Source organism: Blennius ocellaris (assembly GCF_963422515.1).
Source record: "Blennius ocellaris genome assembly, chromosome: 12".
NCBI lineage: Eukaryota > Metazoa > Chordata > Actinopteri > Blenniiformes > Blenniidae > Blennius > Blennius ocellaris.
The window spans coordinates 14,822,671-14,840,282 of record NC_137661.1 but is presented as its reverse complement, the minus strand read 5'-3'; the positions used below and the strand labels follow the sequence as shown (position 1 = coordinate 14,840,282).

Genomic DNA, 17,612 nt, shown 5'->3' with positions numbered 1-17,612 from the left:
TACTTGTGCTTTTTTAAACAGTTGTGACACAGTAATTACAAGATATGCCCTGTGCACAATCAAGGTAAGAGATTAATAGTCAATCAGTGTATCAGTTAAAAGTATTTTTTTTCTGAGCGTCACGTCTAATATAAGCATTAAAATGTTAAATAAAACCGATCACATGATTAGATCAAGTCAATGTTTGACCTTTAACTGGTCAATCAGGATCTGCAGGTAGGCGTCAGCTTCAGCCAACTTCTTGTCAAAGTCTTGAACGCTTGGAACCAATCCTGTCTCGGCCTCCTTTAATACAGGAAAACAAACAAAGCAGAGAATGAGTGCAGCCCTGAATATGAAGTATTTACATATTCAAATGAACATTTACAGGCCCTCCCAATAATCCGTACCCATGAATACAGATAGTGTACCCACTCTCCCGGACATACAGGCTTTGTAAACTGTATTTTGTAAAACACAAAACAGTCCACAGAAAGATCACCAGTTCAGGGGAATCTTCCAGCAACGTACTGTACTGTACTGAGGGAGATATGTATAGTATTATTGAAAGGCGAGCCGTCATGAAAGCACGGCAGGCCGGTCTGTCTGCCTAACAATGGGCAATCACATTTCAAGCTCGAGCAAAACTAAATCCGGTATCTCAAGGCTGAAGTGGGTTCAGTTCCCGACAGTGACGGACAAGAGGACAATGTGTGTTAATGGGTTGAGGGGGGGCACTCAAATTCATTCTTTGGTAATTAGATTTGCCTCACGGCCCCCCCCCACCAAGACTGCGTGCACACGCACAAAATCTGGAACAGAAAATGTCATTACATAATCGCCATTAAAAGGTAATTTACTAAACTATTGGCAGAACAGACGTGACCGGGCATCCGTCTGAGCTCATGTGCACACAGAACGATCCAGTCGGCTGGGACACACAACCAAAAACACACAAAAATGACAACCCTTTAAAAACTGAAGAGTCCAAAATGTCACCCTGGACATATCGCCAGTCATACCGAAGTGGTCGATAAGCAAAAGCCACTTAGCAACTATGACAACGCAACATCTACCTCAAGTCAGATGATTCAGGAGATGACTACCACAGTGTGTCAGTGCAATTTACCATTATGAAACCCGAGCATAGGAGAAAAAAAACAAAAACGCAACACAAAGTTTTACATGAAAAGGAGGGCTGAGAAAAACATGTTAAAAAAAAAAAAAAAATCACACCAAAATAAGTCCTCATTCTGTTAAAAAAAACAACAAATTCTGATCAAACCATGCAGGTTGTCACGGCTGCTTTGAATCTGCTGCGTCGCATTGTCCCTCTGTGTCCGAATGGCGATTTTCCTGCTTCCGAAGACGAGCTTATAGGAATGTGAAGAAAAGCCATTATACCGTAACCAAACACTGTTAATAGTCTCTCCGGGCTGCAAACTTCTAAAGTCGAAAACTATATAAAAAAAAAAACACGCTCGCTTTATTGAGAACAAAGTCTGCGTTAACTCAGCAGCCATGAAGTCTGCAGTGATTGGGGCAAGCTTCTTTAAAAGGGACAAAGGTTGTGTCACTGCGATTGCGACGAAGGCCACATGGCTCCCCGGGGTAAAAATCAAAGAAGTGCAGGCGCTGAATCGAGTGTCGTCTAATGATCACTGTGGTCTTGTGTCATCGCAGTGAGAGATTGTCTTCTTTGGTTTCCAAGTACGCCGACAAAATTATTCCATTCAGAAGAACGGCATCATGGCAAGACAATATGTGAGTCATACAGACCGATAACAAAAAAGCAGAATGCAGAGCTATGAAAGGACATCTTCAGGCAGCCCTAAATACTGTACAATGAATAAATACCCAAACGTTAAGAGTACTGGCTTTGGACTGAAACAACAGGAGATGACTTTCAGCCTTAACGACAGTAGCTAAAACAAAAAAAAAGACCATATATCACAACACTTTTGTGTACGATACCAAGAGACTCAACATAACACACACACCAGACAGAATTTACCGCCAGTTAAACACATGTGAAAATGAATCAACCCATATCAAGAAAACGCAGCTGATTGTCGTACGCAACAAAAGTTTGGAAGCAGAAAATCAGACACAGGTGGTTGGATCATAGTAAGTCACTGTTACTGCTGTAAACATTTTCCACTCGCTCCCACCTCCTATACTCCTCACCCCCCCCCCCCCCCCCCCCCCCCCCCCGTGGCACAAAAAGGGGAGTATTTCGCGAGAGTCTTCAAAGTCTGACATGTAAACACACATAAACCCATCCAACCTCTCCAGACGTCACAAACAACACTGCCTTCACGCCCTCCTCCCCCTCCCCCCTGCTCTATTTGTCTTTCGACACAGTGTGACCCACTTTAAACCGCTGATGCCCCAGCAGCGCAGTGCAGCCGTTTAGCTTCTCCCAACTGTGGTGCAGGGATGTTTTGTTTTTGTTTGGGTTTTTTTGGGTCGGTGTGTGTATTTACTTACTGAGTGCCTTGCTCCAATGGACATGCTGCATTTAAACCTGGTGTATCTCTCAGGCCATTTGGCTTGACACAAGTTGGTTCTCTGTTTTCCTGGCTCCGTTACTCAGCGTTTTTCTCCTCGCCAAGGCGACAAATGACCAGATTCAGTGAAATTAACATTCTTCCTCCCTCTTCTCAGCCCCTCCTTCTCGTGCAGAATGACACGGGGCACAATATTCTCCTCTCGCTCGCCGCCGACAGCCTCCAAATATAAACCCCGGCGGACGTCAAACTGGGGAGAAGCCGGGAAGTCCGTCTAGCTCTAATGCATCCTTCGGCGGCCGTTATCAGCTGAGCATCGAGTACAAGACAGACGGAGCCGAACTAATCCAGGACCCTCCCCTGGCAGGAAAGACTCACTTCCTCTTACACAGGCAGAAGCAAAAACACACAAAGCAGTTGCGAGCGCTGACAGGAACGAGCACCAACAGCTTCCCCGATTGGCTGGGGGCAGCAGAGGTTTGGTTGACCGAGCATTCGGGGCTCAGGTTGGTTCGCGCTGGGTCACATGACGCAATGACAGCAGCACGCCAACACTGTGTGAGTGAGTGTGTGTGCGCACCGAACAGTCAGGCACACGTAGCACATCAGAAGGATTTGTCAAGGAGGGAGGGAGGGAGGGAGGGAGGGAGGGGAAGGAAAGGAGGAGGGGAAATGGGATGTGGGAGTGAGCAAATGGAAAGGTTGGTTATGAGCATGAAAAGGAAGAGAAGGGCACATGATGGAAGTATGGAAACATGCAGGAAGATTTGCCTTTAAGGACCAAAAGTCGGGAAGAGGGCAGGGAAGGAAAAGAAGCTGCTGTACTAAAAACCGACAAAGACGCACTTAATCTCAACACTCATTGAAAACCAAAGTGAGAGAAAAACACCAGTGCACCTAAAAGGGTGTCAACAGGCCAGCTATTAAACAGATGTTCCACTGAACTGAAAAGCCAGGTCTCGGAGCCCGTCCACCATGTATTGCCATAACATCCTTTATGATGACATAAATGTCACCATTATTATCATTTATACAAATGACACAGATAACAAACTCTCAAACTGCTCTGTGGTCCAGCATGAAAAAAGGAAATGTAATTAAGCCTTTAAAAGTGCAGAGAACAACCGATGTGTAAAGTACAATCAAATTTACCATATGAAATTGGTAAAGTCAATAAATGCAATTTTATTGTGATATCTTTTATATTTATGGTATCAACTCAGCTCGCTGTACCCCGCTTTGACTTGATAAATGACCGCATACTGTTCAGCTTGACATATTTACTTCAAAAGATGATAGAAAAACAAAATAATAAGACGCCAAAATAGAAGCAGACATCGTCAGGTGTGTAAGCAGGAAGATTAACGTCAAAAATACACTTGCTCTGTCCGTGGAGAGCAAACATGAGGCGCAGACAGACGCGTGTGCTCAGTTAACATACCCGGAGTTGAAGGGTGTGACGGAGGATAGTTCCCTCTAAGGCATGGATCCACTTCTCCCGCTCATCTGCATCTCTGGCTGAAGGCAGAAGCACACAGACACACACAGTGAGCCATCTCCATACAGACCTCAGCAGAAACCCTTAAAAAAAACTCACGTTGCACACAAATGACATCAGGACGCTGAAATGATATGAGCAGAGGTGATGCGGAGATGGACACCATGTTAACATACATGATACGACTCAACTGTCATTTACAGTTGATATGATCAAATTCTTGCGTGTGACACACACAAACGCACACACACGCGCATGCAGTATTCCATGAAATGCTTTAAAGCATAGTCCTGTGTATGAGCATGACCAGTGAATCTATACTTAAACCATGAATTGTGTTCACACCAACTGCAAATGGCTTCTACACACTCTGTTGCCTTTTCGATACATAAACGCAATTTATTTAATCCCTGGCGCAGAGACAACATGGACCAACCTTAACTCTATATGATGAAGTTCTAATTTGAGTAAGTGCTGTGGATATTGATGACTGCGTCTTAAAGAATCAAACTGTTTCCTGTCGCATGCAAAAGACCTGTTCCTTGTCTTTTTTTTTTTTTTGCAAGTGCATGGTACTCTCCTGAGTCAAAAACAAAAATATCAACTGTAAAAGCTGTGAGAGGAGAACTTAATAAAAATGTTTAAACTTCATTTAGGAAGCCAATAATATCCTGTGTCATGGTCATTTTTTCAGACAGCCGGAAACAAGACAGTACAGTAGATAAATGGCTGCGCGAGCGCAGAGGCTGAGCGGCGGTATAGCACAAAAGCTTTTAAAGACATTAAAAGGCGTCCGAGGCTCAGGCCAATCCACTCAGACAGTGCCTCACTGCCCTCTCACTTTCCCCTCAGCCAAACAGACTCTCAAGAGGAACACATTACTGCAGTGCATGTTGTTAACTCTGTTCGTGACAGAATAGAGACAGGAGCAGGGTCATTTAAGAAAGAAAAAAAATAAAATAGTGCAACTGTACTTCCCGTGTCACAAGGCCAATCTCTGTTCTCCTATGTGGTTGAAATCAAAACCAATTATGTTGCCAGTTAATCTTCATCACACCACATGTTCATCGACATACAAAATGACAATAGTGACCGTCCTGTGTAAACATAGAAAGTTGACATCGCGTCACTAAATCGAATTAAAAGGGACAAAGATGAACAGTTTTCTGACAACTGTGTTGTCTCGTGTGCAGTAGCCTGATGAGAACAGAGATCCTCAGAGTGAAAACACTTATGATAGAGCACAGTGAATGTTTTACGAGACATGTGATGGGTCTTTGTGCAGTGACCATTACATGTAACAGGAGGGGGGGGGGCAAAAGTCACTTGTAAGGTTTATGATTCACTTTCAGTGGTGTGATTCAGCGTGGGTATAAAAGATTCCTGACTCAGCTATCTAGTAGTGTAATACTAGCGGGAGGCGCAAAGACTAAATCCTGTTAATGTAAGTTCTACTGGATCTCTGCAGAAAAAAATGCATATGGACTCCGCTGCAAGGCTCCCCTCATACACCACCTATCCACACACACACCTCGAGTAATTACACATAGATCCCGGCGAAGACTAAATGAAGATGTGCAGTATATACAAACTGACAGAGCACAAATACCTGCATATCTGTCCAAACGCAGAGGCTAAAAAAATAAGACACCCATATAGTTGTTTTTGACATACGCTGCAAAAAACAGCACAAATCCTAAATGGGACTGCAGTTCAGTATCCTGATGTCCACAGGGACAGTAGAGGTCACCTCATATATAGCAAGACAAACATTTGCTGTGCAGGGTGTGGGTTGATGGCATCCGTCCGCATTCATCGTGTCCCATTTTCACTCTTTAATGGCTCAACAGCCCTCTGTGGATATTATGTGTGAACCAATGGTGTCAAAACAACAACAATTACTTACTAAACTCCAAGCATCCAGTTACTTTAAATTCCATTTTTTTTTTTTTAATGTTGATGTCAACATATCTGTGTTTTAACTACAATTTGCAGTTCATATTTCTTGTATTCATAAATCCAGCAGAACCCGGCTCTTTCTTTTTTTGTACTGTATTCACCAAGCCTGTGACAAACCATGTATTCGGTTTAATTTGAGCATATTGGCATTTGTTTTACCCACACATCGGAGATGACAAGAAACAAGAGGAATTGAGCAGGCATGATATGTGACAGGATCTGGAATACCTTTTGCCGTTATATATATTGCAGATTTGTAATCACAACTACAGATGGGCATTCTTAACCCAAAGATTAGAATTCCACACATTTCCTTTCACAATGCTCAGCCTCTACCCATGATGCTGCTCCTCATCTCTCCAAAGAAGCTGCTGAATTATTCATCCCTCCTATGTTGGTTCTCCTCCTACCATCTTCAGACAAGATCATCAAATGTCTCGGTAAATAATCCAGTGGGAAGGCCAGAGTGTCTGATACCACACTGTAACCTGTGAACATTGCGGCATTGCAGTGATCCACATTATGAATCGTTATGAATAGAATTGAAAAATAACACTGCATTCACTAGACAGTATCCGGTTACAACCGTACTGTTGTGATATATAATTATTCTCCAACTGTGTGATAAGGCAGCAGTTACACTATGTCCAAAGTGACTTTAATAACAAACACACAAGATCCCATAGAGGCCTGAAAGGCTTATTGTGGTCAAAAATGCTGACAAGGGGAAAAGTTGGTTTTCTTCGTCTTCTGTTTTGTTTTGGTTTATTTTTTTAAAGAGAAGAGTACAGAAGGTGCATGTGACAGAGTTAAAGACGGATTCTGCAGAGTGGCAAGCAAACAGTGGGCATGTGTCTTTCATTTGCCCATATAGTGATGCTCTGGGCATGTTATGAGGTCTGATCGAGAGATGGGAGAGAAAGCAATAAATTGATAGCTTCTGTAGATTAGAGCAGAGCAAAGAGAGAGGGGGGGGGGAGAGGAAAAGGGCTCTCAGGCAACTATGATGCACCACCGGGGGAGAGGGACTGATGAATAATGGATGCTTCTCTAAATAGAAGTACAGAGCTGTACTCTCGGCTAACGCCACCGCCACAGATCCACCTGGAAAATAACCCGCAAAAAACACACCATGGATCTGTAGTTGGAACAATCACGTCTTGGTAGAAAACCATACAAGTCCTTACTTTCATCCTCATTTTGGCAATGGAGCAATTTCACGATCTATAACTTACCCACGCATTAGCTGAACACACACACACACACACACGCACGCACACACACGCACGACTGCCTGCATAACATGCTTTCAATGGGATCCTTTTACAGTAACACAGAAACCTACTCCTGCCCAACATCCTGTGCGTCTCCTGTCTGATACCCGGATTCTCCAAGCTCAGCACACATTTAAGTGCTACTTTTCTCCCCCCCTTCCCCCGTATGACGACACGTGACGTGGACCAATACTCCTCTGGGTATCAAGACAGCAGATGTGTCTTGCAATGACATTTATTGTTTTCACTCAAAACTGGTGTCGACTGGGGTTCCGACGCGCCTCAAACTTTCAGAATGTCCTGTGCAAGAGACACTGTTTTCAGATGTTTTTTCCCTTCAACATAAACATGGTGTCGGTGGCTGATCGGGGAGTAGTAGAAAGTTAATCTCGTATCATCGTTGAGTTTTAAAAATCTAAATTCTAGTGGCGGTGCATGTTTACTACACGTGTTGTGATGTCCTTGTTGCGTGGATCATATTTTTACACATCAGCCTGTCAAAGATAATTTCCCCCAGAATTGATGTGGCTTTTTAATAATGCCATTTAAATTTGCCTCATTAAATCTGTGCATGATTTGCACACATTTTTTCTTGTCAAGTCTACAAGTCTTTTAGATTATGGGAACTCAGAGCTCACAACTTGGTATATATAAAAAAATAATTGAATGAACACAACATTAACTCACTGAGGCACTACAGTGAACATTGCGAAACTGATTCATTGGGGCAAATAAAGTTCCAGAATATAATACCAGATGGAGTTTTGATTATCATTAAGGACATGTACATGTTACTAAGACAATGAGTGAAATATATTGCCATCTGAAGGAGGGAAAAAAACTAAGACGACATCATCGTTCAACCAAAACAGCAAACCCAGTAAACTGCTGGGCAGTTTTTATTTTTTTGCTCTGTTCTGAACTGTCCTTCAGCCTCAATAACAAACCACATAAACCATGTGCTAACAGCATATACTGCTCTACCCTGACCAAAAAAAAAAAATGCCTCTTCATGATCCATTCTCCGCGGGTCTGGCATGCATGCTGACCATGAGACGTGCGCGGTTTTCTCCTTACCCTTGCGTTTGTAGAACCACAGCATACAGCTTCGGAACACAGACATGGGAGAGGGCATGGAGAAGGTGAGAGGGGCGTGGGGCCCATAGACTGTGGCTAGTGACCCTCGAGAAGGAGGTGACAGGGGGGGGGGTATGCTGGTGGTGAAGTGTAAAGGGGGGGGGGGGGGGATTGGTGGTGGCAAAACGGACACAAATGGACTAATGGAAAAACAGAGATGAAGGAAAGTTAGAGGAGGTTAGTTAAAGACCTGACGGAGCGACAGTTAAATAAAAAAAAAAAAAAAAAAAGGGTGTCTGCGGTGTACTGGACAGCTCCCTGTCAAAAAAGGGAAGACGGTTTGAAAAGAACGGGAGAGGGGCAGACGCTGTAGCCGGGAGCCAATCCCGTCCCTACGGAGAGCTCGGTTGTTAAGATAGCGACGGCAGCGGTGCGGTGAAGGGCGAACGGCAGCAGCGGCAACCAGAAGAGACCTGATCTCAGCTTCCAACTCAGCAGTATTCCCTTATTCCCAGAGGCTCAACGGCAGAGACACATAAGCAGCGATCTTCTTCTTCTTCTTCGGCCACAGTTCGGCAGGGCCGAGGGGGGGGAAAAAAACAAAAAACAAAACAAGTCTTACTTGCTGGGTTTGTTCCAAGGGGAATCTGTGCGGCTGGCAGTGGCACAGATCTTGTTCGTCTACAGTAATATGTGTCAGTCCGACTCCACAGAGCGTGGAGAAGCTCCAAGGAAGGAAGGAAGGAGCCGCAAAGATGCGTGCAGCATGCTTTGACATTGTATAGATGCCTCTGTGCATGTGTTTCCTGGTGTTACAGCAAGCCAATCGAACTCTTTAAAAGGAGGGGGGGGAGAGCGAGGGAGAGAAAGAGAGATAGAGAGAGCGAGAATGAGAGCTGTAGGGAGAGAGAGAGGGAGAGCCTGGCTGGATGCATTAGAAGCCACCGAAGGGACGACATTGATGGAAAGACAAGAGGGGGAGAGAAAAGAAAAAAGAAAAAAAAGGAAAAAGAATAAAAAGGGGATACCTCACCTTGGAAGTGGAAAGTCTTCTGGTCCACAGTGATGGTAAACGTGCTGTCATCCTCGTCATCAATGCCGATCACAGCTCCCTGTGCAAACCCAGAGCGAGAAGGGAGAAAAAAAAAGAAAAAAAAGAGAAAGCAGCCAGTCACACAGTGGGACACGTCATACTTTACTTTCCATGTCTATCTTCTTTCCCTCCACATATCCCAGCGGCCCCTACCCGACTCTCTTCGTAAATGACTTATGGTGGTTCATAGCAGCTCACGGTGTCCTTTAGCTTATCTCTTTCTCACTGTGTTTCTCTCTCTCTCTCTCTCTCTCTCTCTCTCTCTCTCTCTCTCTCTTTCTCACACACACATGGAGTGCAGCATTTTGGAACATGGGAGAGGAGAAAAGAGAAGGAGGTGGGATTATGAGGAGGGAAGGAGGAGAAAAGCAGCGAAGGGTGGAGAGAAACAAACACCGGAGGACCAGCAGTCAAACGGGAGGAAAAAAGAAAAAAAAAAAAAAAAAGAAACCGCAGTGATGTGGCCTGCTGGCTCGCTGGGGCATTTAGCTCCTAGCAACAGAAACAGGGTGTGTGTGACTCAGAGCTTTCCTATCCACAAAACCTGCAAGTACTAAAAATAACAGCTCCGACTGTACTCCATATGGGGCACACAGGATAAGAGGGGGGGGGGGGGGGGGGAAGCAGCTGTAAACTGTCTGACACTGTTAAAACAAAACTTTTATGGGGGCATCAAACTTCGCGCCATGTTGAACGTTGCACATGACACAATGATAAACGCATCACTGCTTTTCTGAAGCAAATCTAAAAAATAAAAAAAAAGTCCCTTGCTGCATGAACATGAATGAAAAACCATGAATACGTCTCGTATGTTATATAATATCTTGTGATAAGTTGGGAGTGGCCAGGCTTGACAAATTAATGTCACATGATCATATTTCCAAAAGATATGCATTTGACTTGATTCGGCAAATCAAATCTAGCTTTGCTGACAAAAACAGCTAATAGATATACTCTATGTTGGGGCTAAATCCTAACAACACTGAAATAGTAATACTATGGACAATGTTTCAGAAAAGTGTCTACTACCAATGCATTATCACACAGTAAATCCTGATATGTCTGTAACGATTGCTGGACGTGATTCAATTATTGGTTTTGACCGTATGTGTGCAAATTGGAAAACTTCTGACACGTCTGTTTTTATTGACCTTTTTATACTGGCATGTACCCATAAAGAAAAGGAAAAAAATCATTGTTCAACATGGGAGACTGCTGTATATTTTGACTTGTAATATAGGATCATTTTGATCCGATTAGCTCTTAAACTTTTCAAAGTGTGTATAACCCGAGAAAATATAGGCTGTTCCACCTTTATGGCTGACCTGAGCGTACAGTAGGTGGCAGTTTCATAGAATCACAGCCTCCAGGAAAAACACCCTGGAGTTTGGGATTTGGGACAACATAAGATACAAAATCTGAGTTTGAGTCCAAGTATGTGTGTGTGGTGGAGACCTGACAATAAAGATGAATATGATTTAGTTTTTTAAAATTGACTGATTGAACTAGCTCTCAAAGAAACTGGCGCCCGACGACGACAGCTGTAAAATTATGAGAGAGAGAGCGAAAGAGAGACAGACAGTCTGGTAAAGTCACGAGAATTTTTCTCTTTGATTTTATAGTTCACCACCAGACAAATATAAAAGGAGAAACAATAAGTGGATTTACTTGCGCTGGATACAGGACTGGAAAGATTTTTGAGCGTTTACAATGTCAGTACTAAAAGAGGGGCTATTAGTTCAATTTCGATTTAAAAGAAACACACAAACAACTCATCATTAAAAGTTGTTAGCAAACAGAAAAGACTTAATACAAGGGCTTCCGAAAAAAGCAAGTTCTACACAAGGTTGTAAAGATGTAAGTGGATGACACAATTATTTCCATTGTCTTGTTTTGTTTGCTATTAGCTAAAACATTTAAATGACATAACCTAAAGTCAAAGTGGGAAAACTGAGCATGACAACTCACTAAAATCATACAAAATAAAGTCATAATCAAATAATAAATATCAAATACTGAATGACATTTGTAACTTAATTTAGCACAAACAAAAAAAAGTTAAGTCACTTATTCAAACCTGTGTGGTTTTGTCCTTTGTTAAGTCTAATCTTTTACCATCAATGTGAACTGAGTCCCTGAAGAAATTCAAATGCGGGAGAAACATGTTTTCTCCCTCTACATTTAGGACTGAATAGCAGGACAATGCTCCCATCTAGTGGACATTATTCAACAATGAAACCAGCCAGCGAGGACAAAAACCTTTTACTCAGGGAGTTAATGTAAGAACAGCAGTGGAAAGATGGATAAAGCAGCAGGAAAGTAGCATACAAAGCTCTGCAGTCTTGCAAAGTAATTATCTTCCTGTAAAGACAAAAATCTAATCAGGAAAGAGTTATTTACTCCTCGTGTCAAGTGGTTTACATACCTGTTAGAGCGGGTTTTCAAAATAAATATGGTCAAGGTACCACGCATGTATTTCAAACGCTTGCTCAATACAAAGAAATAACTAGAAATGCCGCAGAGGGGGGCATTTCGTTGGTGAAAGGTAACTTACCCTCAGTCGTACACAGCCTCTCCGGGATCCTCTCATCATCTTGTCCTTCGACTGGAACCAAACACACACAAAAACAATTTGGGATAAGCAAAAGTCAGCCTTCAACGTTGAGGGTTACACGCTAACTTTACAGCTTTTCAAGACGTTGTAACGTGTGAAAGTGGGCAAAGCACAAGTGTAAAAAGAAAAGAAAAGTCCTGCGTGGCTGCTGCTGCTGGCTCACGGTCACTGAATCCCTCGAGTATGAAAGACACACTGTCAACAGTATCAGAGGTATATGTGCCTTCTCCATTATGGTAATGTGTCCACAGTGAAAAGAAAAGGCTGATGCTGATGAAATGTAGCATGCAGTCATATCGGATAGGTATTAAATATAACGTATCTTCTCCTCTGTAGGTCAATAGAAAGATCAATGAGGAATTTGATCCAGCTACTGTCTCAGCTCTTACAATCCAGCTAATGTAAAAAAAATAAGATAAAATAAAGAAGTTTAAACACAATACAAAAGATTTCTAAATCAACCATTTAATGATGGAAATTAGACTTAATTTTTAACATGAAATAAAATACATTTCGACGTTTCACAATATTTTTCACTTGGGGACAACAGTATTTCAACATGAGTGCCAACTTATTGTCCTTTAACTGGTGCCTGTCTGTGAAAAGGTGTTTACAAACTGCAAAAATGCGTAACATTTGGAGCCGTTGCCATTTTATGGCGTAAGTGACCCTAAACTAAAATGAGTTTAATATCTGTTGGGGCCAAAATACAGTTTAATTGAATCAACCGAAAAGGTATTGAAGTAATTAATAGAAAGAAGATGAAAATAATTGGATATTGTAATGGTTTACATGTTTCTTTCTGATGAGTGATATTTGTTTGTAGAAAAGTATAGAAAAGGGACAATTTGATAATGGTTTAGTTGTCACTGCCACCTCTCATTCTGAACTGCTGCATGCAATACTGTAAGACCTGATAAAAGTCATCTGGGTTTAAGCTCCAACTTTTTCTCAGCGCACCTGAGAAAGTTCCTTTCATTTCCTGACATAGCAATGCCAATGATACAGCGGTGAGCAAAGCCCACACTTGCCCTTATCTACTTAATTTTAATTCATTCCTATTTTATTTACAGTTTAAGAAATAAAAGTGTGTTAAATAAGGGTAGAAATGTCCAATAAATGCACATTTCTCAAGTCAACAAGTAATCAACATTTGGATCTCATCTACACAAGCATATTTTGGCAGTGACTTTCTGCCACAACAGTCTTACAGTCCGGGGTTGAGGTGGAAAATCATCTGCCGTCATGTGACCTGCATCCAACATAACCAGTTCTATTGCTGCCCTAATGAGCATGTGAAATGTCTTCTCTGTGAGTGTTTGCAACAGGTACCAGGCAGTCACGCCCATAAAATGATGTATTAATGCCATCAAAAACAAGAGTGGAGCGTTGGAGCCCAACAGCGCAGACCCCCCACCTCTACACTCCGCACACAATGCCCGAGTCAAAAACTACCACTTGCCGTCTGGAGGTGTTTTTAGCCAAGATTATTCTGTTCGATAACTTACAGAATTCCTTTTGAATTAATTCGGTACAATAACAAAAAAAGGAGACTCCAATTCACACATAATGGGGCTCACATGATGATTATTTCAAATATAATATATTTATTTCAAATATAAAAACACCCTTCAGGTCATGACTAAAAAAAATAAAAAAACAGATGAAGGATACAAGAGGCTGAAATGAGTTTTCTCTGCAGGGTGGTGGGCATCACTCTTTGTGACAGAGTGAGTGTGAATCTAACAAAATCAAGATCGGAAAGTACCATTAAAGAAACTTAAACAATTATTCAATAGTAGTCTCCATACTCTTCCAACAAGATATATCTCATGACATGGCGGCTCAGCCATGGTATTTTTCCTCAAAACAAAGTTGTGAAAATGTCTTTATTGTCTGGAGCGCTGTCATTCTGCCTGTTATATCGCCAACAAGCCAGAGAGCGTCGCAACGCTAAATCAATTCACAAATGTCTATTTAATAGACCTTAAATAATGCCTTTTGGACACTACTAAATACTACACTGTGCATTGTCACGTGTGATTAGATTTTGCTGATGAATCCTATATCCTCTCTTGCTTTAGTTTAAATGTCGTCTTTTTTTTTTCATTTCAGGGAATGGCTTCTTTTGGTCAGTGATTGTTTCCACCTGTAACCGACTCACCTCATTCCAAATTTCAGTGCATGTGCTTGTTTAAACACCATGTAGGTAGCTCATTGCTTGTACCTGTAGGCTCTGAACCCTGAAATGGTTTTCAATTATCCTCTTATTAGATTTTAATTGAATATTGCATAGCTTAATTGTTATCTACATGCCAGCTATAGCTTGGTCCCAAGGCCTTATGTCATAGTCACACTTAAATTGGTGATAGAACAACAGGCATGATTATCAATACTTGAGATAGATCATAGATCCATAGAATTAATGCTACCTGTGTGGATTCTACATACATAATTCCACAGCATTTTGGAAAGGAAATTATTTCAATAGTGTAGCGGCATAACCAGAGTATCCACAATAATTGTGCATTTTGTGATAAAAGCACCCAGTTTGATACAGATGTAGATTAATTGTAGTATGAGCTCATCAAATCACTCAACCCTACCTCAGCCCCAAGGTGCATATCAGAAGATGAATTTCCGCAAAAATAATGAGGAATTACTGCATTTTTCTGATCACTGAGCCCTGGCTGAACCACAACACGCTGGACTTGGACACACCACCTGTCTTCCTTGCTGAGCGCAATCAGCTGTCGGGTAAGAAGTGGGTTAAAGTCCATCACAACAGTCATTAGACATTAACTCGCCGACAGTGGCCTGGGAAGTATTAATGCAAAAATAATATTCCTTATTCTAGCTGAGAGCAGTGGCCCTCGGAGTGCTTCTGCTGCTGTAGCCCATCAGCTTACAGGTTCAACTTGTTATGATCTTCGCCATCATTTGGTTTCCATAATGTTGTGATCTCTGGTTTCAAGAACTTATTTTGGCCCGGAAAACTGCATTTACCTAAGGCATCTAAATGCCTAGATAAATGGAGTGTCTGCAACGTGAGTGGTTGATTAGCAAAGGACTGTATGCATCATTTAAGCTTCAAAACTAGACTTCCATTAATACTATTGTGCTTTCCCATATATTCAACAGAACGGCATTTATTTTGGTTCATTCATTCATACCTTCATCCACCTCTAATGCACACATCGATTTTGTGTTTGAACCTTAAATCAGATTACATTAAGAAAACTAATGAAATATGCACTGAACACACAGTCTATTATCGGGTTAATACAGTGAATCAGAGAATCACAGAAATACACAATCCATGGACATCTCCGAGTCACCAATTATATAAAAAGTATGTCTTTGGGTTTTCACAGTAACCAGAGAATATCCAGATCTGCACATGGAGGAGGTACAGACCTCAAACAGGACAGACACGGCTCAGCAGCAAATCCAGTTTTTCTCTCCGAGGTTAACAAGGTTAATCCCTCCATCACTGTGTTGAATCCAACTACTTTTCATGTTCCTCACATCATTAATAAGCCTCTTTTTTTGTTTGTTGCAAAGGTTATCAGACTAAAAGAGGCTACAGCTAGGTGAGGGTGCATGCAGTCTGCCATAATGCCTGGATAGACGTCAAAGTGACAACCACTGAATGACAGCATTCGATGTTTCCCTGCAGTACCTTATCGAGAGCGTCACATTGTCCCTGCTTCCTGCACACCTGAACGACAGTTCGGGAGGCTCACGTCCTATTAGCAGCACATTATGTTCGCAGTAATGTCCCGCAAAGCCTGCTGTTTTTGGAGTTATCCACGAGCCATTGCAGCTTATTGCAATTCGCTCCTCTATCCATTGTCAATCATGACCGCAGCTTTGTCCATCTTTTCCAACTGCCAAACACATCAACTTCAGTGACTAACTGCAAATTGATTGTGTCCCACTCAGTGACAGTGGACAGGAGATAATCACATTATGTTGTTATTCGTTATACTCAACATTTTGTGGTTGATCCGACTGTGTTACTTAAAGTCGGCGGTGTTAGCAAAACCCGGTGCTGACCTCGATGTTATGCGTGGACAAGATTATTCATTTCAGAAGACAATCAACTTCGTGTCGACGGTGAAAAGCTTAGCTGTGATCCTCTTTAACGACAGTTGATTTGAAAGAAGCGTTGATAGTTAAGAGCAGTCACTGTCTCCTCCTGCAGGCTCCTTTAAATATCTGCCAATAACCCCAGTGACTGATGAACTCTGGCCACTGTCAATGGCCCACAATATCATGACAACTACATCATCATTTCTTTCTCTTGTATCGTAAACTACTCACAACAATGTTGTTAATTTCGGCTTTTAGCTTTGTTAGCTAGCTGCGTTTAGCGGCGTTGGAGATAAAATGCTGCCACTCGATTGGCCAGAAAGTCTCAGAGCGGCCCTGCTATTGGCCGGTGTCTGGATCCGTCACGCGAGAGTCTCGCCTCCCGGTGCCAGCTGAGACTCCCAACTCCTGACAAACACAAGGCCCCTCACTCTCACTTTGCCAGCCTCCGGGAACTCTTTTCACCCAGCCACCTTAACCGGAGCGCCTCCGTGTTCACAAGCGGCGGGGACGAGCGTACCGTGTAGTAGGACAGCAGGCCGGCGTTGTAGTCCAAAACAAACCAGCGATACTGCCAGCCTTTCATGACGTTAGTCCACTTGCTGAGCGGTCCCTCCATGATGGACGCCATCTTTACTTCAGGCAAAGACTGGGAGGAGTCGGATATGGCGCGTGCAGCCGGCGTCACGAGCCTGACCGATCTTGTGAGATCTGTCTTTTGTGATCATCAAGTGTGTGATCTGTGGAGAATTTTAAAAAATCTTGAAGGGTATGCCAGGCTTAACACGTGCACGCCTGAACGTGTGGATGGTGGTAGGAGTGATGATACTTCATGAAAATATATGATCATATGATGAAATACTCTTTAGTCTCTTACTCAAGGAACCCGAGTAATAAAAGAGTACGTCCATATATATTTTTCTAAACATCAGATACATTTTCACCCCAGATTATCAAATATACTATTAAAACGAGAATGAAGTACAAGGTCAGTTAATATGAATTTGGATCTCAGCTTACATTTGACAAATTCAGTCCACACACCTCATATATTCGTATTTAGACTATGAGATAAAACCAGAGGCCCTGGATAAAACTGTACAAACAGGGAGAAAAAAATCCTCACAGAAATGATCTCAAGCCCACATTCAAACCAAGGGTATTGTTAGTGTGAGGAATAAATGCTAATCACTATCCACACTTGTAGATATTGAAATTAAAAGTGTTTTCAAAATATCACTCTTTGGAACTTTTGGAGTTTTGAGAAGATTTTAAGTTTTGAAAACAGGCCATTCAGCAAAAAGGTATTTGTGTGCCCTGTTACGATTCATTTGTGTCTGTAAAACAAAGAAAAAGTAATTATTTTGCTCAAATATGATATACTTGAATAAACACGACATCCAAAGTGGTATCATTTTAAACTTCAAGAGCAAATCAAAATAAACCTGAAAACATTCAATCGCGTGTGTTTATGGGTCCAAATCTATAATTGGAATACAAATCACGAGGGAGT

The 17,612-nt window shown here is 42.1% G+C and overlaps 1 protein-coding gene across 6 annotated transcripts in view; it reads right to left on the bottom strand.

The window, feature by feature from the left end:
• Nucleotides 1-16,730, bottom strand: part of osbpl9 (oxysterol binding protein-like 9) — a gene marked incomplete at its 5' end in the record, with an annotated part of 30,468 nt that extends 13,738 nt beyond the window's left edge. For 3 of the 6 annotated variants that reach the window (XM_080506120.1, XM_080506122.1, XM_080506121.1), the window contains 5 exons: nucleotides 190-285; nucleotides 3,931-4,007; nucleotides 9,331-9,409; nucleotides 11,945-11,995; nucleotides 16,620-16,730. In XM_080506120.1, coding sequence (XP_080362246.1) covers nucleotides 190-285; nucleotides 3,931-4,007; nucleotides 9,331-9,409; nucleotides 11,945-11,995; nucleotides 16,620-16,730 — 414 coding nt within the window. Of the gene's footprint in view, nucleotides 1-189; nucleotides 286-2,469; nucleotides 2,862-3,930; nucleotides 4,008-8,919; nucleotides 9,083-9,330; nucleotides 9,410-11,944; nucleotides 11,996-16,619 lie in introns of those variants that run through there. The other 3 variants (XM_080506125.1, XM_080506124.1, XM_080506123.1) reach the window with 3 other exon arrangements.
• Nucleotides 16,731-17,612: the final 882 nt, after the last annotated feature.